The sequence below is a fragment of the Eufriesea mexicana genome, unplaced genomic scaffold (assembly GCF_001483705.2).
Source record: "Eufriesea mexicana isolate 0111107269 unplaced genomic scaffold, ASM148370v2 scaffold325, whole genome shotgun sequence".
Taxonomy (NCBI): Eukaryota; Metazoa; Arthropoda; class Insecta; order Hymenoptera; family Apidae; genus Eufriesea; species Eufriesea mexicana.
In genome coordinates this window covers 277691-302945 of record NW_016908500.1, presented here as the reverse complement: position 1 = coordinate 302945, position 25255 = coordinate 277691, and the positions used below count along the sequence as shown (strand labels likewise).

General features: G+C 28.4%; 4 protein-coding genes across 5 annotated transcripts in view; 3 read left to right on the top strand and 1 right to left on the bottom strand.

The window, feature by feature from the left end:
• Window positions 1-17899, top strand: part of LManII (Lysosomal alpha-mannosidase II) — a 21662-nt gene extending 3763 nt beyond the window's left edge. The window contains exons 2-17 of one of the 2 annotated variants that reach the window (XM_017912147.1): window positions 2399-2501; window positions 2605-2686; window positions 2923-3108; window positions 4303-4508; window positions 5307-5443; window positions 8741-8874; window positions 11077-11290; window positions 12010-12206; window positions 12850-13046; window positions 13304-13500; window positions 14085-14298; window positions 14612-14729; window positions 15596-15872; window positions 16339-16584; window positions 16968-17117; window positions 17611-17899. In XM_017912147.1, coding sequence (XP_017767636.1) covers window positions 2399-2501; window positions 2605-2686; window positions 2923-3108; window positions 4303-4508; window positions 5307-5443; window positions 8741-8874; window positions 11077-11290; window positions 12010-12206; window positions 12850-13046; window positions 13304-13500; window positions 14085-14298; window positions 14612-14729; window positions 15596-15872; window positions 16339-16584; window positions 16968-17117; window positions 17611-17841 — 2889 coding nt within the window. In that variant the 3' untranslated portion in view covers window positions 17842-17899. Of the gene's footprint in view, window positions 1-2398; window positions 2502-2604; window positions 2687-2922; window positions 3109-4302; window positions 4509-5306; window positions 5444-8740; window positions 8875-9220; window positions 9355-11076; window positions 11291-12009; window positions 12207-12849; window positions 13047-13303; window positions 13501-14084; window positions 14299-14611; window positions 14730-15595; window positions 15873-16338; window positions 16585-16967; window positions 17118-17610 lie in introns of both variants that reach the window. The other variant, XM_017912146.1, reaches the window with a different exon arrangement.
• A 1419-nt stretch (window positions 17900-19318) lies between these two features.
• On the top strand, window positions 19319-21907 carry LOC108556106 (uncharacterized). The gene is made up of 2 exons (XM_017912062.1): window positions 19319-19697; window positions 21114-21907. The coding sequence occupies exons 1-2, from the start codon at window positions 19319-19321 to the stop codon at window positions 21905-21907; spliced, it is 1173 nt and encodes a 390-aa protein (XP_017767551.1).
• A 352-nt stretch (window positions 21908-22259) lies between these two features.
• LOC108556105 (uncharacterized) lies at window positions 22260-23506 on the top strand. The gene is made up of 3 exons (XM_017912061.1): window positions 22260-22560; window positions 22629-22691; window positions 23073-23506. Exons 1-3 carry the CDS (start codon window positions 22287-22289, stop codon window positions 23504-23506), a joined length of 771 nt encoding a protein of 256 aa, XP_017767550.1. The 5' UTR covers window positions 22260-22286.
• Window positions 23507-25084: 1578 nt separating this feature from the next.
• The window catches only part of LOC108556137 (sialin), a 31134-nt gene continuing 30963 nt past the window's right edge, over window positions 25085-25255 (bottom strand). Inside the window, 1 exon segment of the mRNA XM_017912103.1 lies at window positions 25085-25254. Coding sequence (XP_017767592.1) covers window positions 25119-25254 — 136 coding nt within the window. The 3' untranslated portion in view covers window positions 25085-25118.

Sequence of the window (25255 nt, the reverse complement as noted above, 5' to 3'; positions counted from 1 at the left end):
TAATTAATATAATAAATTTGTATCATAAAAACTCTAGAAATAGTGAATATACATATAATAATCGATGTGGAAATAGTATTGTATAAACATTATAAATAGATTATAATTTACACAGTAAATAAATGTTTTATTTCGAGATATTAAAAGTTTTGCATTTGAACCAATGAAAAATTAATTACAACGTTACTACAAACCCAGTCCAATGGTTCCATTTTTGATTGCATTGCGAAGATTTTACATTACTATATATCATTTCTTTTGGATTTTTGATTTAATCTATTCTCATAATTATCAGCACATACATGTATTTGTTTTTCAATATTAAGCTGATTGGGTTACGATTAAAACCTGGTGTAATTTTTAATAAAAATAATTATCTCAGGATTATTAAATTATTATGCAAAAAAAAATATATCACAGTTTGATCAATGATGACACCGAATTTTTCATATCACTTTTAGATTTGATAACGTCTTGATAAAAAGCTTCAATCCAATTTTGATTTTTCAGATGTTGTATCTCTTTCTTACCTCTTACTGCTATAGTCTTTAGAAAATTTCATTTTTTCTACAATATAACAAAAATTAAAAATTTAGTCGTTTTTGGAATAATGTAATTAATCAATGTCAAATCAAACTTTTCATTGAAATATCAATTAATAATAGTTAATCTTAATGAAACTTGATGTCCAAATTAAAATTACTAAAATGAAATATTTTATTAAATTATTAAATTCAATATGAGTATTTTGATATTGGATTATATGGAAAGATATTATAATCAATTCGTTGAAATACCTTGTCACACATATAGAATATATGATAATTTCGACATTTTCAATAAATCAATTAAAAAGTATTGTGAACAAAAATTATTTAATTATTTAATTATTTAATTATAACAAAGTGGAGTATTAAAAATGATGAAAATACGTTGTCTTCGATAAAAAAAGGAGGATAGCTTCGTTTTCATATACGACATTTTGTAATTTCTTGTATTTGGTATTTTAGGTAACACTGAAACAAATGTAGATATTTATCTGATAAAATTTTTTCCTTTCGATAACTTAATCAGAACATTATTTGTAAATGCAATAATAAATCACTTATGCCATTAATCCATTTTTCCTTGGAATTTATCTCTAATGAATAAATAGAAAATTCAATAATATTATAGATTATCCTCTAAAATTTTTATTCTTCGTTTCGACTTATCGAGATTTCTGGTTTAGAAGAATAATTTATTTGTTTTATGTTTTCATGATTTTATGTTTAATCTTGACAATGTAAATCCTTAAGATGAAAACAGGTGAAAGGAAGTATCGAATGATGGGTTTCTGAAATCTTATGATACATATCTCATAAACTTCGAATTGTAAAACTAGGGATAACAGAAGCTCGCCTTGTAGAGGTACACTTTGATTCGTAACTCAAGACACGTAGGTCAGGACTCGTAGCTCAAGACACATAGGTTAAGATTTGTAGTTCAGGACTCATAGCTCAGAACACATAGGTCAGGATTCGTAGCTCAGAACATAGAGGTCAGGACTCGTAGCTCAAGACACGCAGGTCAAGATTCGTAAGTCAGAACTCGTAGGTCAGGACTCGTAGCTCAAGACACATAGATTAGCATTCGTAGTTCAGGACTCGTAACTCAAGACTCATATCTCAGAACACCTAGATTAAAATTCGTAAGCCAGGACTAGTAGGTCAGGACTCGTAGCTCAAAACATGTAGTTCAAAATTCGTAAGCCAAGACTCGTAGGTCAGGACTCGTAGCTCAAGACTTGTATCTCGAACATGTAGATTAAAATTCGTAAGCTAGGACTCGTAGCTCAGGACCTATAGCTCAGTATACATAGGTCAGGATTCGTAGGTTAAAACTTGTAAGATCTGACTATTGTAACTTCCAGTTTCAGACATAACAGAATGCATCTAGATATACGGCAAATAATTTGAATTAACGCTCTCATAGCCATCAGAGGGTTAGTTTAGACCTAGGCACTCACACAGCCATCAGTGAGTTTTATAAGACCTTCCTATTTTAATAATTGCGACAAAATACTTATTTATCTCTTTATTTCTCAATAATTTAGCTTTACAGTGTCATATACTGAAGAGCTAGCTTACCTTTGAACATTTTAACAGTTTTTCTTTTGCCTGTTTAAATATGTAATCGAGTGCCTGGGTCTAAGAAGACCTTCCTCGTAATTCTTATTTCGATGGTTTTGCGAGTGTCGAAGCAAGTTTCCTTCCAATTCATAGTCCTCGAGTTTAAGTGGCTAAAATCATCGTGATTCGACTGTATTTTTTAAACGATACAGTAAAGTTATATAAACAGCAGTAAAATTAATAAAAAATAGAATTAAAATAAAAGAATGAAAAATAATTTGTTGCAGGCATGTCACGAAACAGATCCAAACAAACTAAACATCCATCTAGTTGCTCACACCCACGATGACGTCGGGTGGTTGAAAACGATTGACCAGTACTACTTTGGAAGTAAGTATAGTATCAAAATACTTAGCATGATATTTATTATCAACATAGAATGTTTATTAAATGACGTTCTGTATTATGTTTTTGTTTATTTCTTTAAACAAAGGTCGCCCAAAACTTCAGAAAGCGGGGGTGCAATATATTCTAGATAGCGTTATTCAGGCATTAGTGGCTGATCCTGAAAGAAAGTAATTATGACACTTTTATTATAACTATTTTTCAGATGACAACTATTGTTATCATGATTTATATTTTATAGAATTAAGAAAATATTATATAAAAATGATAGATTGATAGATGAATGAAAGAAATAGTTTTTTACAAATTTTCTATTAGATGTTGCTATTACAATGATTAAAAATAATAATTTCTTTTACATTTCTGTCATATTTCATGTTCATAACGTTCTTATGTATTTTGTCAGGTTTATTTATGTGGAAACTGCTTTCTTGTGGAAATGGTGGTTACGTCAAAACGAGGAGGTGAAGGAAACTGTGCGAAACCTAATCAATGAAGGTAGATTAGAAATTATTAGTGGTGGATGGACTATGAACGATGAGGCAACTACTCATTATCAATCTCTTGTGGATCAATATACTTGGGGTTTCAGGTAAAAATTATTGTGTTACGTTATTATTGTAGGATTTTTGGCTAAAGTAATCCTATGCAGACAGAGTTCTGCACGTCTAATAAACAACAACTCTCTTTTTATAACAAAACAGGTTTTATTTAATTCATTTGCATCATGGCTCTACTTAAGGTGCCGTGTTCAGACATCAGCGACGTTCAACCGACGTCTAGCCCGTATCACCGCGCGCGTATCAGCACCTACTCATAATGGCAGTTAAAAAAATTTTCACAACAAAAGTAAAACTTGTTAAGAATATAATGAACCGATATAGATGAGATGCTCACAAAACGGATTAAACGTGATCTGTGGCATATGAAGAATATTCAGCAACTGGTAATGGAAAAAGTCAGCTCGTGGATTATTCCGCGCTCGGTGATAGGCGTCAGTCGTAGCTCGCGGAATATTCCGCGCTCGGTGCTAGACGACAGTCGTGGCTCGCGGAATATTCCGCGCTTGGATGCAAATGGGTTAACTAAAATATACTAAGTTTCTCACACAGTCCTCTATTCACTACGTCTCTGCCACACACATTCAGCCTTCTGCCTTGGGACTTCTCTCTACTGTGCCTACTCTCAACTTTGCGTTCTCTACCTTCTTTTCAAGTCTACCTTCTTCTACTCACTTCCTCGCGCCCTTGCATCCTTACTTAAAACCAAAACTATCTCTTTTCATACACAGGGCCCGATGCCGTCGTTCGCTATCCCTCACTTTTCGAGAAGCCGCCCAAACGTTTCCATGTACTCCCTTAGAAGTAAGACCGCACATCCATTCACCACGCTACTACTCTTAATACTTTGTTAGTGTCCTTCACCGTTCATCATCCCACATTATTAATATTATCATCTTAAGAAAATCATTAGTCTACATATTATTATTTTAAGAAAGTAATTCGAAATACGCATAGAAAAAATATGAAAGTGTGATCAACATTTATTGGATTATTGTATTAAAGTTGTTTAATTATGTTATACAAGATATATATATATATATATATATTAAAATAAATTTTCTTATTTTCTCAATTTTTGAAATTTCATCTCTTTTTCTAGATTAGCGAATTATGTAATTTACCCTTAGATAGCAAAGATAAAAATTTCGAGATTAGACATTTTTGTGATATATATTCAATTTTCCTATTATTTTCTTAATTTCTTTAATTTCTTATTTTTCTAGACGTCTCAATGATACCTTTGGAAGCTGTGCTAGGCCACACATTGGATGGCAAATAGATCCTTTCGGTCATTCTAGAGAACAGGCATCCTTATTGGCACAATTGGGATTCGATGGAATGTTTCTCGGTCGGCTTGATTATCAAGATAAGGCCAATAGGCTCAAAGAGAAAACGATGGAATTTATTTGGAAAGGAAGCCCAAATCTAGGTAATGATCGAGTTCCAGAAAATACATCTATTATTTAAAGGTGTAATGGAAATCTTCGAAAGCAATATAGGTTTGATTCATCAGAATCTATCACGTCCATACGAATTTTTGTTATTAATAGCAAGTGTCATATTTATATACAAAATAAATCACATAGCATCGCATGACAAAGAAAGAGAACAGGATATATCATTCATAGTGAGCAATATAAAACAGTAGTGTACTTAGTATTAGTTACTAACATAAGATAAGAAGAGTACCAACGTAACTTATTCTACTTTTAGTTATATCAGGATATGCAGAGACATAAACATATTTGAAATTTGTGTATGTATCATATGAGCGAAATATAGTTCTACGTTTCGCCACTACGCGGCTCTAGTTGACACTCTTTTAAATACTCTACCAAATTCCACTATTCAAAGTTAATTAGTTTATTTTTTATGATTCTTTTCCTGCTCCTTGGAGGTAAATTTGATGATTTTTTAATGTATCTTCACTGATTCAAATATGTAGAATCACGCTGTAATGATTATGATAAATAATTTTCATGCACTCTATACATTAGGAGCATAAAATTAAAAATTTTGCAAATATCAAAAGTGGATCAGAGCAGAGCAAATAGAGTAATTTATCCCAAATTAGAAAATTTCTAATAATTTATATCTTAATAATAATAATTAAAAGTTTTTCTTTCATAAATCTTTTCAAATATATATCATTTTGCAAGACTACTTTTTACCTCTGCACAATATATTAATATAATTATTCAAAGATGTATTGCATTCTTTGTTATAGGAACAAAAGCAGACCTGTTTACAGTTGCATTGTATAATACTTACTCACCCCCACCTGGTTTCTGTTATGATGTCCTGTGCAATGATGAACCAATAATTGACGATCCCGATAGTCCGGATTATAACGTTGACGAAAGGGTATGTATCATTTATAATTCAGTTTCAAATCATTTTTTGTAAATTAACGTTTAGATTCATGCTCAAACACATCTGTTTATGCGTTAAAGATTAGACTGTTTATGGGTTTCATTAGGTTCATATTAATTTGTTTCTTATTAATCTGCATTAGGTAAATTCCATAATATGTAATGCATATAAAATATTCATGTAGTTTTTTTTTTAATTAGAACAAAAACACATTTCATTAACAGAAAGTAATACAAATTGCTTACAAATGCTTCTATACTTACTAATCAATCTAATTTTAGAACGACACTGTTGTATTTTTTAATATGCTGTGGTATAGTGTAGATCAACAGTTCTCGACCTTTTTCCCTTACATACCAACCAATATGTGATCAAGTTCAGCGTCAGATTGGTTCAGGTGCCACCTGGAAATGTTCAACGTACCACAGGTTGAGAACCACGGGTGTAGATAATACTATGGGGACGCGGATGACTCAAAACAGAGATGAAATATTTTAAATATTATTCAACATTCCCCAAAAATTTGTTTCTATTTTTTTTTCAGTCATTAAACACTAGAATCACTATATTATGTTACAGACATAAAGTACCCAGCAATGCAAAGGGTCTAAAATTAATAAGCTATAAATAATTTATTTATAGTCTTGCAGTTATAGTATACTTTTTATACAGATAACTTAATATAATTCTTTTTCTTGATATTTCATAAACTGATTTCTTTGCATCTCTACAAAGAAGATTAAATTTCACAGTGTCGTTCTAGAATTAAACTTTTATTATCATTTGTTACGTTTCCGAATTATGAGCAATATAGATAGTTTAATTTTCCTGATCATGTACAAACAACGAAAATTGTTTTATCAGTAGACTGTAATCCATCTAAAGATTATAAATTTGTATTAAGTGTATACGTATGCATATAATAGAAATCACTTTCATAGTTAATACAATCATCGAATAATTCAAGAAAATTATTTTTTTACCATTTAAACGAGTAACTTACAAAAGATGATTCGAAAATTCAGCAAATGTATTCATCGACCTCGAATTTCCTTCCTTTTTGCTAACACTACCGAAATAGAATTTCAACTAATTCGCTTGATTATTATGCATACCAAAAATCTACCTCATACTAATTTCTTATTCGTCCATGTCTTTAAAGTAAACTTAATCGTTCGTTACAATTTGATCTAATCTATAATTCCCTTGATCATTATAGGTATCGTTAAACTTTTAATATTATAGACATTATAGACATTATTATATGGCATTAACATTATTATACTATACTAATACTAATTTTCTGTTCAACATTTTGTTCATTGCTTTTAAAATGAGCTTAACCGTTTGAATGTCAGGAGTTATTAGAAAAATCTTATAAATAAATCAAGAATTTATTTAAATATATTATTTACTTAGAAATTATTTGATATATCAATTTTATTAATATTATAATTAATATTATAATGTATTTCATACATATTAACGTTACATATTACATTTAGGTCTAGTTATAATATCATTTTTAAGCTCAAATAGTGTAATACCTAATTTGTTAATGCATTATATCAATTTTAAAGTGAACTTCTAATATAATATTAAGAGTGTCTTCTACTGTCAGGGTCGAAAAGAAAAGTCATATTCGGAAATTATTTTCAAAAAAACCATAGAAGTTTTTAATATGTAAGTTTTGCTGTTTTGTTTATTCGTCCTTAAACTATAAAAACAAATTTTTTCAATTGAAATAAGTGAAAGCTTTAAAAGTTTTAAAAATGTATCCCGATAATTAACTTACGTGATTCGGACTACTGTACTTATCTGAAAAGGACAAGTAATAAAGCATTTGATTCAGTAAGGATATAGTTATGGTTCGAACTAGGATCAAATTGTTCAAGATTTTAAAAAATGGCGGCACCTCATCGACTTTTATTCGGCTTTCCGCGTTTAAAAAAATAGAAAAAGAGATCAAACTTTGATAATTTTAGTTACGGCGATAAAAGCATGTTTCTTGAAGTCACTGTTTACATTTGAAGTAAATCAGTTCATTAGAACTTGAATTATCGTGTCGGCAAGTTTCAAAAATGTGGTTTTGAGAAATACTCGTTTAACCTTAATGTGGTGACGCAAAGCCAAATTGACTCTGTATCGTCAGTGGTTAGATTTAAATAAATAATATACTTACAAGCAGTATGATATAGTACTTCTTATCAATAGTGGTGACTCAAAGTCAAATTGACTTAGCTGTTGTAAGTATATTACTTGTAGGTATAGTACTACTTATTTAGATCTCATCATACGAAGTTAATTTGACATCAAGTCACCTCTACTGATACGGAGTTAATTTAACTTCATGTCACTACTATTATAATGATACGGAATCAATCTGACGTACATCAACACTAGTGTTAGGAATCAATTTGACTTTGCGTCATCACTCTAAGGTTAAACGAGTATTTTTCGAAACCACATTTTTGAAACTGGCTGACACGATAATTCAAGTTTTAATGAATCGATTTACTTCAGATGTGAACAGTGACTTCAGGAAACATGCTTTTATCGCCGTAACTAAAATTATCAAAGTTTGATCTCTTTTTCTATTTTTTTAAACGCGGAAAGCCGAATAGAAGTCGATGAGGTGCCGCCATTTTTTAAAATCTTGAATTGAAAAATCTCTATTGATAAGGAGTCAATTTGATGTCACGTTATCACTAATATTATGAAAATAGTGATCACCATTTGAACGTTAGAATTTTAGATATACAAAATAGTGGATATTCGGGAACTGTCAGAGAACTCTATATCTCGGCTAATATTTCGAATTCCGTGAAATAGCTTTGACGATATATTTTCAAAAATTCGATCCTTAAGAAAATGAAAAAGAAAAGTAATCGATTCACCCTAGGAAGTAGAAGACTCCCTTAAGCACATTGTATAAATTTTGATATAATTTTATCTACATTACCATTTGTATAAATTTTGTTATAATTTTATACATAATTATATCAGTTTTTAAATGGTCACAAAAGCCATGGGTGAAAAAGGGTTCGAAGGAAGCTCTAAGGTTAATTCTTGGGGAACTTGCTTTATGAGAGGGCGTTGTAGTAGAGTCACAGTTCAAAAACAATGATGCCTAACGACTCAAAATCTGAACAGCGTGATCGTACTACGTGGCAGTTAAACGGTTAATTATTCATTGAAATTCAATTTGATTACATATCTAAATTAATTTCGAGGAGTTGAATTTTAATTAATAACATTTGACTGACAACGATGTCTCCTGTAAAACAGATTCATGCGTTTATGCAATACGTGGTTGACCAAAGCAAAGTATATCGTACGAATGACGTAATACTAACAATGGGAGGAGATTTCACTTATCAGCAGGCGGAAATGTACTTCTTTAATATGGACAAACTAATAAGGTAGCTTTATATTCGTTAAAACTTTACTTTCGTTTTACGTAAGGCTGGGTTCGAACCTAATTTTCGAATTCTCGAAACTCGAAATCAAAATTTTATAAAATTCCGAAACTCTTGAAGATGTCAAATTTCGGAACTTGAAATTTTCTTTGGTTGTGGAATTAAGAGAAATTTTCTTTGCAAATCGATCAAAAATATAGAGGAATTTCGTAGTTTCGACGCTTCGAAGAACTCAGTCTAGTTTGACATAATACAGAGTGTAGGCAAAAAAGGAAGGAAAAGGTCCTATAATTCAACTAATTATTAATGATCGATATTTGGTAAGTAAAATCTATTGTGCCATTGACAGGTTGAACAATTAATACGATATGCTGAACGTCAATCAACATTTTACAAGACTAATAATGTTATCTTCACAATGGGTGAAGATTTTAATTATCAGCAGGCTGAAATGTGGTTCACTAACTTAGATAGATTGATCAGGTAAAGTATACTCAATAATATTTGAAAGTTAAAATATCCATGTGGCACAGATTGCATATGATACAAGATCCCTCAAATTCATTTTTCTCTGTGCAAATATATTTTTAAAACTATTGTACTTTCTAAACAGTATATCACGAAATATCAAAACTATATTGGTAATACCGTTCAGGTAACACTGTTCAACACGAATTTTAACCTGTAATATCTATTAGGTAACTGTTGTAGGGCTTAGCTTCTTGAATACGAAAATGCAAACGAAAAACGACTTTTCTTCAATAAAGTCTACAGAACACGTTACCGAGTAGTAAATTCGTGTCAGATAAAGAACTTATTATAAAAATGCAAGAATAGTGCGTAGGAAGAACGTTAAAACGACTTATTTTTAAACTTTGATGATAATTTGATAATAAATTGCAATTATTCGAAAGCACAAATAATTATAATTATGGATATCGATAAAGTTGGAAAACTATCACTTAACTTTTAAAATAGGAACCTCCTAACCTGTTTAGTTGTCATGTAATCCTTCATTTTAGTAAAAAATCGCGCATTTTTTGGAACTTATATTTAAAAAAAAATGGAGATGATAGAGTAACTTTGTTTTCGGATTGATATTTAGAAAAATAAACTCTACATAGTCGCCTAATGAATATTACAGATTAAAATTCGTGTTGAACAGTGTAATGAGTCTGAAGGAAGCAAATCTTGAATCAGAAGAATGTCGTGCAGTACCAACAGTTCTAATTTTTGTTGTTTGGTGAAAATATAAGTAGGATTTAAATTTCGAAAAAATTGTTTGTCGTAAAAATAGCATATTTAACGAAAGGAGAAAAAAATATTGTTATGAAATTAATAAGAAAAATTGGTAAAATATGGGAAATTAAAATTTCAACCAGTACATACAAAAACAGGTTTTTAATAAATCTTAATAAAAGATCTTAACAAAATTTATTAATAATAAATCTTAATAAAAGATCTTAACAAAATTTATTAATAATAAATCCTAATAAGAAGACGCTTATAAAATTTATTAATAATAAACCTTGATAAATTTTAAATAAAAAGACGTTGAAATTTTAGACTAATACTTAAATTTTAGTTTTATGTCCAAATGAAATATTGATATTTTCAATAAGTAGCGATTTTCAGAGAGAAATTTTAATTCTGTTTTCATGTTCTACTTTGTCCAATTTTTATTCTTTCATTCCGAAATTTGGATCATCTTCCTATGAGAAAAGCCCAAAAGAAAACTAAGTAACTATTCTCTAATTTATTTTAAATTACCGATAGATTGTGCTCACGAATAGATAAAAATCTGATCAACACTAGTATATATGATATTAGATCGGAACTGTGCTACAGGATGATCAGTATTGCACGAAAACCACATGAAAGCATCTTAGACCATGATGTATAAATATACAAGAAAAATTGCAAAATCAGAAATTTATTATTATTATTCTTAGCAAATTAGAGACACTTATAGGAAAACATAAACTCTGAAAAATAACTTCCAGTGCTTGAAAAATCGAGGAACGAAGGACAAAGAATGACTCTCTTCCGTCAAATTTTTAAAATAACTGTTATTTCTTGCTTCTCTACTTACAACCTTTTGCGAACTTTTAAATAACTTTAAATCGTTAGTATTATAGTATGTAAAATACTTGAAGTATTTATAAAAGCCAGCGTGTAACGTGTAGTATTTCATATATTCGATAGATACGTAACGGAGAAATACAGCAGCCATGTAAACATATTTTATTCGACGCCATCTTGTTACCTGAAAGCAGTGCACCTCACGAACTCTCAATGGCCGACGAAAGATGATGATTTCTTCCCCTATGCCAGCGATGAACACTCGTATTGGACTGGCTACTTCTCCTCTAGACCAACGATCAAATTCTTCGAAAGAATGGGAAACAACCTTCTGCAGGTAAACATTCTGTATTATTATATTAACTCTAGAACTATCAAAGGGGTCAAGACAAATTTTGTAAATAAATATTGTAAAAATGCAAAAATACACGTAGAAAGTACACTCCAAGGCTCACTTTTAAACTTCGATGACCAATTATAATTATTCAGAAGCACAAATAATTATAATTATGGACATTGATAGACTAAGAATACGCTCACCTAACTTATAAGATAAGAATAAACCTCCAAACGTTCTTACTTTTTACGTAATACTTCATGTTAGCCAAAAAATCGTGCGTTTTTAGAAAAATATGTACAATTTTCAAAAACTAAGATTACGGATTTGTATTCAGGAAAGTAAGCACAAAAAGAATCACCTAATGGACATTACAGATTAGAGAAAAAGTTAAAATTTGTTGGACGATATAATAAAGAAAAGAAAACAAGTTAAGCTTGAAATCATCTTGAAAATGACCACGAATAAAAAAATTAATTGTGCTATTTGAATTCCTGCCAAAAATACTAAATGACACGTGACACGTATTTTCTTTAAGTCAATTGTCTACGAAATTTTTGTTTCTGTCAATTTACATGGAACACCCTGTGTGTAAAACAAATATCTGATCAATCTTTTTAAAAGGAAGTTTACTGTAAAATTTACTGTAGGACACAAATCGCAAATATTTCATTTTTTCGCACGTGTATAATATTGTGTTGTTTTCTATATAATTCTAGATCTCCAAGCAGTTGTCCGTATTGACACATTTGCAAGATAATGAGAAAGAATTGGAACAATTTCGGGAAGCAATGGGTGTATTGCAACATCATGATGCTGTCACTGGAACTGAGAAACAATTGGTTGCGGAAGATTATGCGCGTTTATTGAGTAGTGGGATGCAACAAGGAATGCTTACTTCTTTCAATGCACTAAGGTATTACACTTTTTTCAGCTACTGATTCATCGAGGTAATTTTTGATTCTACATGACAATAGCTATGGATCAAGTAGGTATATCAATATATTGCCAGATAAATATAATACAGATAATACAGATGTATAATAACTATAATAAAAATAATATATATATTTATATTTATATACGTATGAAAATTTATATTTATTTATACAGGGTGTCGCAGCAACGGTAGTACAACCGAGAAAGGTGTGATTCTACGTGAAAAAAGAAATCTAAAATAAAGAATAAAATTTTTTCATTCGAAGCTTCGTGATCGAAAAAATCGACTTTGAATGTCCACTAAATACGCTGGAAACTGATGGTCCATGCATGTAAACTATAGCTAAGTGCTCACGTACTCAGTAGATATTCAAAGTCGATTTTCTCGATAACGAAACTTCGAATGAAAAAATTTTATTTATTATTTTCGATTTGTTTTTTTTTTTATGTAGAATCATTCTCCTCCCGGTTATACTACCATTGCTGAGACACCCTGTATATTATTTATACGCATTTATATTTATTTTTATATATCTACTAGTAATTATATTGTTGTATTGTATTATATAATTTATATACTATGTTAATTAAATATAAAATTATCATTATTTGTTTTACAGTAAATGGAGATCAAGTGGAAACCCAGATCTCACAAAAGAAAATATATATTCTTGTACTCAATTGAATATCAGTGATTGCTTGTACACAGAAAGACAAAATTTCGTACTAGCAATTTATAATCCTTTGAGTCAGAACGTCGTATCACCCATTCGTGTTCCTGTCCAAGAAGGCAGATACAAGGTTATGGATCTTACAAGTACGTTTTTTACAATAATTTTCTGAATTTACATAATTTTATAAAAGGATCAAAAGATCTTTTCTTAGAATCTCTTTGCACAGAAGTATTATGTTTTATGTTGTAATGAACAAAAGTATTTAATAAAATTCAAATATTGTTTCAATTTAACATGTTAAATCGACTATAATATTTCATATCTTAAATTAATTAAAGTAAAGCTAATAACTATGTCAAATCCAAAATGAAATATTAATCCTGACTAATCTTCTTTCAAGGTGAACACGAAGTGATTTCACAAATGGTACCCATTCCCAAATCAGTACAGGAAGTACCTGGAAGGAAGACTAACGCAACACACGAACTTGTATTCCTCACATCGTTGCCACCATTGGGTTATAAATCATACACTGTTACAAAAATTGCACAAGAACCTAGTCCGGAAGTCGAGGCAATAGTTTCCATTGGAAACGAGGTACTGCATTATGAAAAATACCAATAACTGATCAATATTACTGTACAATTCCGAAGATTGATAAATCCTAGAATTTACTAAAGTGTGGTTGTAAAAGTCCAAACAAAGTTTGTTAACGATCCCACTTTGGACTTTTACCAAGCAATTTAGATAAATGTTAGAATTTCCAAATTTTCCAAATTACCAGTAGATCAAAAATACTGGAAGTATTTATAACATGGTAAAAAACAATTTTACAACGATTGTTACATCGCTAACAACGGTACAACTATTTCTAGTAGAAATGCTAACTACTATATTCTACATTTTTATTTGATAGTTTAAGAAAAAAGAGAACAGTGCCTCTAATTAAATTGCTAGTATAGTTAGGTATAATATAATTAAGTTTGCAAGTTTTAAAAATTTTTCCGGCACGTTAATATGGCGTGATACGCTGGATGAAAATCACTATTCTGATACAATAGACAGCTTTTCTATCACAGATTTGCTTTACTAATGTAATCAATGAAATACGTTGTGTTGGAAATTATTTAATTTACCTTAATAACAATTTTTGAAATATTGAAAATGTTAATCCTTTTCAGTTTTATGATGTGTCAGTCAACGAGTATGGCCACGTTGTTGTACAATGGAAGAAAGAAAAAAATATGAGCACGACTCAATCTTTCCATTATTATGAAGGAATGGAGGGAAATAACGAGATATCTCTAAACAGATCATCGGGAGCGTACATATTCAGACCCAGAAACGTACCTATCAGAAACTTCGTGAAGCCTGGTTCTTACAAAATATACAAAGGTAATAATTAAAGTATTTGAATGTAATAATGTGTAAGTATATAACTGTTATAATGTACAGAATGAGTCACGAAGAATAGGACCTCTAAATATTTATTATTTATTATAACATTTTTAGTCCAAGATCGCTTCAAGGTCAAAGTAGATCGATAAATTCGAATTAACTATATACTATAATAAAAAAAATACATGACTCGATACAAAAGGAACTATCAGTGACCTTGAAATCGTGTTTTAAAAAAAAAAAAAAAAAAAAAAAAAAAAAAACGTGCGCGCGCATATTTAATTAACAAGTTAATTCGTTTTTCTAATAGGTCCATTAGTGCAAGAAATTCACCAATATGTTACTGATTGGATATCCCAGGTGATAAGAGTTTACAATGGAATGCAATATATTGAATTCAATTGGCTCGTTGGACCAATACCTGTTGAGTAAGTGTATTAAATATAATTTTTTATTATTACAAATATCTTGTCTGCTAAACTTAGATCTTATCTCGTTTTTACTTTTGTAAATAATGAAACTTTTAAAATACTTTTAAAATAAATTCGTGAAGATTCGAGTAAAATTCCAATTATTAAAAGTTGAAGGTAGATTGCACAGAAAAAGGGAAAGATTAAAGGAAAAGAAAAAATATCGAATTAGAAAATATATTATGAAAATATTTCAAATATTATATATATAATTTTTAGATTATTATTTATAATATAATTTTGATAATATTTCTAATATTTTTACATAATTAAAAATATTTGTACTTTAATTTAAATATTTATCTATAAATATAAGATATTTATATATAATTTTTCATATAACAGTATTATTTTTAACAGAAAATATTTGCCTACTTAATATTTATACCCTAATTATGCGATCTGTAATTCTCAGACACTATCGTATAATGAAAGTATAATATAATGTAATTAAAATATAATCAGAATATAATTGATTAGCAACATGTATTATATTCTATGACATAATTTATTGAACGAACATTAATATAATTATCATTTAACAAAATACACATATAATACACATAGGCGTAGATTAGCGGTTCTCAACCTTTGGTACGCGTACGTATCGAACATTTGCAGATGGTACGGAAACTGAACTAAATTACATAAAATTTTTTAATTATCTACACTGGAGTATATTAAAATGATAGATACTACTTAAATTACCTACCGGTACATGACTTAATCACATATTGGTCAGTAATATATAAGGAAAAGGTTGAGAACCGCTGGCATTGATTAAAATTTCGGAAATAAATTATAATAATGAAATGTAATTTTAGGGATAAGATTGGCAAAGAAATAGTAACGAGATATTCTAGCAATTTGAATTCCTCTGGAGAATTTTATACCGACAGTAACGGACGTGAAATGTTAAAACGAAAGAGAAATTATCGCCAAACATGGAATTTAAAAATACACGAAGAAATATCCAGCAATTATTATCCTGTTACATCTAAAATTTCCTTAAAGGATGAACAGAAATTCCTTAAACTTAGTGTACTTACTGATCGAACAGAAGGTGGAACTAGCATGCACGATGGAGAGATAGAAATGATGGTAATTTATTACTTTCCGTATTAGAAGGATATTAAGAAAAAGTAGTGTACCGAGCTATTTATATTTGCCACCAGAGGGATGCTCTGCACGCAACACTTTCCCTAAAAATCCGTTTTAACTACTTCTCTAATATAAATACTATTTAAAAACTAAAATCCACAAAGCTTATTACATTTTAGTGTTACTAATATCAAATTTTATAAGTTTATAGACAAACTTACATCTTCACTCACTTTTCAGTGTTTTCCACTTTATTACTATTTTTATTCATCTTATGCTATAGTATCCATTAAAAGAGATAATTGATATTAGAAATTTGAGGTTTGATGTCATTGACACTTACTTATGTTACAAAAATTCATAATTTTCCTACATAATTGTTTATAAATATTATAAAAATAGAATGATACTACTTAAATAATAAATATTTATATTATATTAATTAAATAATAAATATATGTTATAGGTTCATAGAAGACTTTTGAAAGACGATGCATTTGGTGTAGGCGAAGCTCTCAACGAATCTGCATATGGCGAAGGCTTAGTGGTCAGGGGTTCGCATTATATCATTGGGGGCAGTATTAAAAATTTGGATGAACTTGCGTTAAAAGAGAAATCTTTGGCTCTTCAACTACTGCTTCGTCCATGGCTCTTCATCATACCTGCTCAATCGAATTCACGGACACATATGCAGTATGCATCTGAAGCGCACGTAAGTGTCTTTATATAATCTAATAATAGCTGATAAGTACAAAAGCTGCATTTATACAGAATAGAACAAAAATCATATGACTGGGGCCAAACATCCTGTCGAATTGTATAATATTGTATAGAAAATTTTTATGAAAATTGCATTTATAAATTAAATCATTACATATAGTTAAAAATAAGTACGGATAATGTTTATATCTATATTTGATTCCTATATTTAATTTATCTTGCAATGACTTCGAAAAATTTTATAAAGGTTAAATTTTAATTTTTTAATTAAAATTCATATTTTTTATTATAGAATCTTGTGACCTATAGAATATTGAAATGTTTTTGACCTTCAGATTAGAACAAAGTTATTAAATTTTAATTTTTTGTTTTTAGCATTCAGGCCTTACTAAATTGTTACCATCAAATATTCACATTTTAACTCTGGAACCATGGAAGAATGGCACTGTACTATTAAGGTTAGAACACATTTTCGAAGTAGGTGAAAGTGAAACATTATCGAAGCCTGTGGAAATTAATATTCAGGTACGTCTTTTAAATTATATTAAACAAAATATTCAGTGATATGTAGAAAAATTTGACGCCAAAATATATATACAGACATATTTAAATAACTGAAAATTTACTTTTAATTTTTATTTAGATTTAATATCTTTTTTCCCATTCAATATTTTTTCATATCTTTAGTAATGTTGTGATTATTTATTGAACATATAATATTTTTAATGGATTAAGTTCTCAATATTAGGAAGAATAATTAATAATATTAAATTGATAATATTACTATATTATCAGTTGCCCCCCTCTGCTTTTCTCTAGCTTTGCTAGGAACTAAAATTAAATCTTACATTTCAAGATATACATTGCATAACAAGTAGTAACATACAATATGTCAGTAACAATTAGAAAGAATAAATGATATAAATTTATGTTGCAAGTGTATTAATAGTATTAATTTAACTCATAATATTATTGGTATTACTAATTTACTTTATTTATTGATGTTGTGTTACAACAGGATCTATTTACAACTTTCACGATCGTATCCATCAAGGAGACTACCTTAGGTGGCAATCAATGGTACAATGACTTGAATCGTCTGAAATGGAGGTCTGAAACAAACGAAGTCCTTGAAAAGGAAGAAAACATCTCTCAGCCTGTAGAAATTAATAGCAGTGCTATAAATGTCCTTTTGACCCCTATGGAAATACGAACATTTATCCTTACAGTAACACCGAAAAAACTCTAAATTGATTATTGCTCAAATATGTTTACATTTATTTTACTTGATGTAAACATAATGATAATGAAATGATTATAATTATACTGAGAGAAAAATATAATTACACTTCTTCCAATTTATATTATATTTTTCTTCATTGCTCTTGTTTCACTTCCTATTACATTTCAATTTCTTATATTCAATTAATTTAGAAATCATTAAATCTGTCTATCAGGAATAGAAACTATCATATCATAAGCATAATATAAATGTGTAACCAAAGGAACTCTAAGCCATGCAACTTACCGATCGGGAATAGTTTCAATCTATCAAAAAAGGATCGTTGAAATGTCAATTCCTTATCCTCACTTCACTGCAGTTATGACCGTAATGATTATAACTTTTCTTCTTCCAACTTTTTAATGAAACTCGCAAAATCACGAATATTAAATTAATAAAAAAAAAATGATAATATTTTATTATAAAAATATTAATATTTAGGGTTCAAACGGATATTAACAAATTAAGAGAAAATTAAATAAAGAAATAAATCTTTCTGACTGATCTTTAAGATTATTTTTTGAATACCTGCAGAAGTTAATATAAGTATTAATAATAAAAAGTACAAAAATTAAGTACTAAAAAATAGAGAAATATCAAGCACTGCATAACATTTTAATATGCGAAATCTATCTTAGCTTCAGAAGATAACGTAGTTACCATAGAATGGTTACTCTCCATAGCATCAATTCTCAATAGATGTCAACATATAATATTTGAACTTATGTTTTACTGTTCACTTACTACACTGCTAAACTAATTATTCTGTATTTTTTTCCCGTATTTTCCAATTCTTAATAATTTGGTCATCGATTTTGTACTAAAAACTATTTTAGTTCATTTAATTAAACTGCACAAACAGCTGCAATAAATCAACACATTTTTATTCATCATGTTCTTAATAAAATTCATCTTAAGCATAAAAATGTTATTGCAAATTTTTGTTTATTTTTTCACACAGAATCATTTTCTCAAGTATTGTACGAATTATATCTCACCATGTAAATATTTTATACATATATGTATACTACATCAAATTGAATATCATTCTTTTTGACATATCATAAGACCTATAACCTTTTAATATGTAACATTTTGATAACAAAATTTTCTAATAACTCGTTAAATTTTTTTAATTTTTTTGGAGGTAATATGAGATGACATTTCAGAATAATGATTATATTTCTTCATTGACAATAATTTACATTGAAAAGGAAATTACGCATTATACTCTGTATTTAACTTCTTATCAAGGCAAGTGTTAAATACATTAATAAAATTGTAAACTTCTTATAAAGAATTCTTATAAAAAATATATTGTTATAAGAATTTTTAGTATTCTTGGAAAAAATATTAATTATTTTTCAAATATATTTAAAATAAATAACTCAGTGTCTTCATAATATGTATTCCATTTTTTATATTTCATATCTTTATTCATTAGATGACTTCAGAAGATGATACTTGGTCTCAAAGTTTGGTTACCATAACTCCAGAAGATGATGCAATGTTAAGAGAAATTTCGGATACTGCAACCGTGTCGGCATCACCGGACGTAAACTTAGTTCTCGATCCTGACGATATTGTGTATAGACGATCGTTGACAAATAGACAGTTTGTAGATTCTACAGAAGCAGATGAGGAGAGACCGGAACATTCAAGTGATGAAACAGATCAGAAACCCAAAGAAGATGCAAACACTCAGACGTATTTACAAGGAATACCAACGGTACATATTTCTGTCGAATATCGGGACGAAGCCTCGCAAACGATGTACATGAGCACACCATGCCCGCCTTTAAAGTATTTTAAGGATATCATGAGTATGTACTACTATTTTTTACTATAATTATTCAAGACACATTTTTCTCATCATTTTTAACGTTCTGAGATTATTATGAAAATAATAAGATCTATGTAAAGTAAATGAAAAGTGTTTTGTTAAATGAAAGATATTTTGATATTTGTCATGATCTTTTTGGACTTTTTAACCCTCTGTCGGTAACTAGGGCCATTAAATAAACCAAATTGAAACATCGCTATGCATAACAAGAATCCCTCAGGATTTCAGTCCAGCTTATTTATTGTGCTTACAAGTTATGCAGGATCTCAATCCAAAACATATATTTGTACGATCTATGTTACCGACAAAGGGTTAATAGTAGAACTGCTAACCAGTAAAATGTTGCTAAATATACTATACACAAATGATAATAACTAAAGTGATATCATATAATCAATAAAAATTAACATTAATTTTATTAAGAACAATTAAATACTTTCAGTAATTGCAGAAATAAAATACATTAAATTAGTTGTTTGGCTAATTTAATAGTTCTAACGTTCAATACAGCACTTTTTTTCCTTTGTTAAATCTCTAGAAATGATGAAACTTTTTAATTTTTTTTTAAATCAGGCATTATTATTCGACAATGCTAATTATTATGATAACTTTTTTTGAAATTCATTTTGTAATGTACATCTCTAGAAATGATAACACTTTTTTAATTTTTTTTGTTTAATTGGACACTGTTAGTCAATGTTAATTTTTTTGGAATTCATTTTGTAATACGGTTGTAGAAAGAAGTTTGATGCACGATTTTTATTATAAGTGCCTTGAGCGCCATTTTTAACATACGAACAGAAAATTTTACCATTTAATTTAAAAGAGTAAAAATAATTTACAGGCTTATTAAATACATATTTCTGCACATAAATGTAATTTTATATAATACAATATTTGTAATAATATTTATCTCATGTACAGTAGCAGATTTAGTTTTCAAAAGAGCCCGAATGGAGAGCAAATTTCTAATCCTCTATTAAAATAAGTCAAATATACACGACTATCCATCATGCATAGCTCTATAACTTTGACTTTATTGATGACTCCTTAGTAATATTTCTTCATATTATAGGTTAACTTTTATGACGAGCGAAATATATATTTTCTACTTAAATAGACAAACTGCGGGTGGCATATCAAATTATGTATAAAACATTCTGAAAATGTATAAAAAATTAATTTTTTCTTCTATTTGATAAAGTAGGGTACGCATTAGAATGATAAATAAAAGCTTAATATTTCAATGCTAATTTTCATCTCTTAAAAATTTCATGAGATCATTAACATGTCCTACCAGTTTAAGATTAAAAATATTATTCTGATCATAAAAGGATAAAATAAAATGGTTAACGTTTCCTAATTTTAATTATTAATACATATTTCACATGTGCAGCATCTATGAAGGAAAGCCCCATACCCGAATTGAAGAGGAGCAATGTAGCTATGACTGTCATCAGTATAGATCCTAAAACACCACAGGACATCGCAGTAGATCAACTGTCCAAAGACTTCACGGAACAGGAATTAGAGGATTTTGAATCGAAACTCAGCTCGAAAGAAGAAATAGAAACGGAAATCGCTGAAATTTTACGTTTCGTAATAGCACGTGCATTTTGGATAGATGATCCGACAAGTCAAACGCCAGCTGAAACAGCCGATGAAGCGACACAAACTTATATCAGATTTAATAATCGTATGAATATCTTCGTCATAAATAATGAAGTTCAAACTGATTTGAGTTGCGAACCAAAACAATCCAACACAATGCTCCTAACGGATTATTGGGAAACAAAGAATATGGTTTTAAGTTGTTTAGAAGATAGTATTACGAAAGGAATCGAAGTTAGGGTCGTGGCAGATGATATAATAAATGAAATTATTGATAAGAGTGCCGAAAGGATAAAATATCCCATGAAGGAACAGATTATACAAACCATAGCTAGCTATAAATTAGATGGAGAGAAAGAGGAGGATGTGTTAAGGAAACTAAGACTCGATGTAATCGTAGACCCTTTAGAAGCATCGATTATTGTCGTACCTTTGATGAGTGATTTATTGCAACTGGCTTGTGATGATGTATCCAAAAATGCCATTAAAGTTACTACAGTTGTATTAAATGGAATACTTCAAAGGACAATGACCATAATTATGAAACTTATAGAACTGGAGAAACAAGCAAAACGTTAGAATTAATAAATTTGATAACTTAAGTTCCTCTTACTATTTTGCAATGAAAAATCTTGAAAATTTTAAATATAGATTGAAATGTATTTTATCTAGATTATATAAAAGATTGAAAGTTTCATTAAATTGTAAAATGCTCAAAGTATAAGATTGAACTAATTATAAATATATAATTCACATAATATTAACAATATTTTTGTACTATTCTTTAGGTAAATCAATAGATCAAATATTGGCCAAAAGAAAGAAAAAAATCCTTGAATCACTGTCAAAGAGAGAAACAGAAACGATTTCTACACAGACAAGTATAGCTGGGATTTCTGAAGTCAAGAAGATTAAAAAATCCAGGGAAGTTCTCTGTTCAGTCTGTAGAAGACAATCAATGTGTCAATGGTGTTTGACTGACCACGAAACTGAAAGTATCCCAAGAGAGGAAACTAAAATACTTCGTACACAAGATATATTATTAGCGTATAAACCCTGTTACATCGTAACTAAAATGTCCAAAAAAGAAGAAAATCTTCAACCACCTTGTCCTCCGGTAGTAACCGTTAAAGCATCCCCAAAACTCCAAGTTTGTTCCTCGGTAGATTCAAGTAAAATATCTCGTACAGTTTGTATATATTTTCAGTCTGATAAAGAGATTGTACCTCGAGGTAAATATTTCTAATTAAAAATATTATGTATAAAATACATTTATATTCACATACTTATCATTTTTTAGAATCCTTTAATGAATGGTCTTATGTAACTGATGCTACAATAATGAAATCATGTTCAACTAAAGGTAAAATTTTTATAGTTTTATTTAGCTTATTATCATATAATTTATTTATGTCATTTTTGAATACTAAATATTTTATAAAAAATACTTATTATTTTGTATTTTTAATTGAGAAATATTAAATGTGTAATAATCAATTTTTTATTTTTTCAAGTTTTATTTTCTAAATATTATATAATTACTACCTTCTAATATTAATTATTTCTCACTGCCAAATGAGAAGCTTCCAGTATTAAGTGAATAAATGATTGAGTTTTTTAAAAATAAAATCTTGTTTTTATTTTGACTTGAAAGATTAGTATTAAATGGCGAATTATGTTTAAACTTATATAATATTTAACAACATTTATTATATTATTTCGATAAATTATTTATACTTTACAGAATCAATGAGTAGTTCAAGCCAAACAATTATAACTTCATTAGATCAACCAATTTGTCCAACTTCTGCTAGCTATCATAGTACATTAACTCCACAAGCAGCAAATGCCTTACAAATATTAAAAAATACATTTTGTAATCGAGAAATTTGTATTACTTCTTCAATGCCGACTTCAAAAAATTATTCTTTTACTAATAGTGAAGAAGCGTGTACTAAATCAACTTGCAATACATGTCTGAGTATAAATAACATAAATAATAAAATTAATGGGCAGAAAATCTATTGCACACAACAAATATGTAAAAGTTTTTCCAAGTTACATTTGCCTAATACAAATACTTGCAGCAACAAAACTTCTTCTCATACATCTATCAAATCACATGGAGATGGTTTTAAAATTATTCCCATATCTCTCTCTAAAGACACTTGTATCTAAGAATTACAACAATTAACATTAAAAATTAATATTTAATTATAATTAAATGTATTTACATTGCAAGCATTACTATATATTATTAAATGTTTATTTGACAGAAATAAATGCATATACATTATATTTTATATATTCATGAACCAAGCTATATACATCACAATGTAAGCGTAATATAGTACACTCAATAACTACATTATACCATATCATAAGCCTAATGTAAAAGTAATTATATAAATTATGTATAGTTATGTTTCATATATGATTTTTAAATTACACTGAAACACGTATAAAAAATATTTATGGTATTTTTCTCACATTGCATTTTATAAAGTATATATAAATAAAATATTATAAGAATATATTATTACTCTTGTTATATCTTTCTGGATAAGTCGACATACATAAATACTTCTTTATATTAGTATTAGTATTAGAAATTTCCATTTGTGGTCAATTATTTATCGTTTTATTTACAATTACATATTTTATATTTGTAGTTTTATAAGCAATATTCATAACAAACATGACACAAAAAATCATAAATTTATATTAATAAAATTTGTCTATTATGGCAACATATCTAAAATGAATGTATTGTTAATTATACTACTATGACTTACATCAAAATTTATTAAGTATACGTTATATAATTTAGCATGAAATGAAGAAATATTATATAGAGTTTTTAACAATTTTGAAATGTCCTATTAACAGATTCAATATTTGTAAATATTTCTGTATTTAAAATAATGTTATTCATGAAGTGATTAAAGTATGAAATTATTTCTATTTCATCAATTTATAAATAATGAAACAGAAATATAATATTAAACATTATCATGTTTATCAAAATACGGAATACAGTTATGCAACAATCATATAGTAATTATGGTATTGACTTGTATATTATTACTATACTTATAGAAGTATTAAAAATATTACAAATGAGATCTGATCATAAAAGCATATTTCAAATATAACATTACATCACTAGTACAAGTAATTTCTAATAAATATTAACAAATTAGATGATTCTTATTATTTTCAAGCAATAATTTTATTTCAATTTCACATCAATTGAAATAAGAATTCTATGGAAGTACAATATAAAATTAAAATGTTTTGAAATTACCTTTTAGTATATTGTACAAAAAATTGTAATATAAATAGTAATATTAAGTACATGATATTATATAAACTTTTGGCATCTGTATATGTAAATCAGATTTAAACTGAACAGCGTGTTAAAATTTGTTTTCACCACACATGACACAGGCATTTGTCTAATACAAATATACACGCCCCTAATGTGATGTAAAATCATCGCATAAGTAAAACAAGAATTTTAAAAAATGTTGAGAATAAGATAAAAATAAACTGATTAAAAGGAAGATCCAAAAATTGGCATATAAATATATATCCACCGTAAAAAATATAAGAAACAATATTGATGACTAATGAGTGTAAATAAATTGATTTCCGTGTTTCTAAAAAATTGTAATATTTATACTATTTATGAAATGATTTGATATATTAACACAATTCGTGTTATAATATTAAATAAATTAATAAAAGAGAATTTAACATTAATTTAAAATAAGATGTAATTTTTTAATTATAATGATGCTTTAGTTTCATCATCTTCTTCTTCTGGTGGTGGTTCTTTTGTAGTCACTGCAGTCATTTGTGTTTCTTCTTCAGAAAGACTTGCTATTTTATGCTGACTTAAATCATTCCATGGTTGAATTTCTT

Coding starts and splice junctions, on each gene's coding strand:
- LOC108556106 (XM_017912062.1), top strand. CDS start 19,319: ATGACTTCAGAAGATGATACTTGGTCTCAAAGTTTGGTTACCATAACT. Junction 19,698..21,113: donor GTATTTTAAGGATATCATGA/GTATGTACTACT, acceptor TCACATGTGCAG/CATCTATGAAGGAAAGCCCC.
- LOC108556105 (XM_017912061.1), top strand. CDS start 22,287: ATGTGTCAATGGTGTTTGACTGACCACGAAACTGAAAGTATCCCAAGA. Junction 22,561..22,628: donor TAAAGAGATTGTACCTCGAG/GTAAATATTTCT, acceptor ATCATTTTTTAG/AATCCTTTAATGAATGGTCT. Junction 22,692..23,072: donor GAAATCATGTTCAACTAAAG/GTAAAATTTTTA, acceptor TATACTTTACAG/AATCAATGAGTAGTTCAAGC.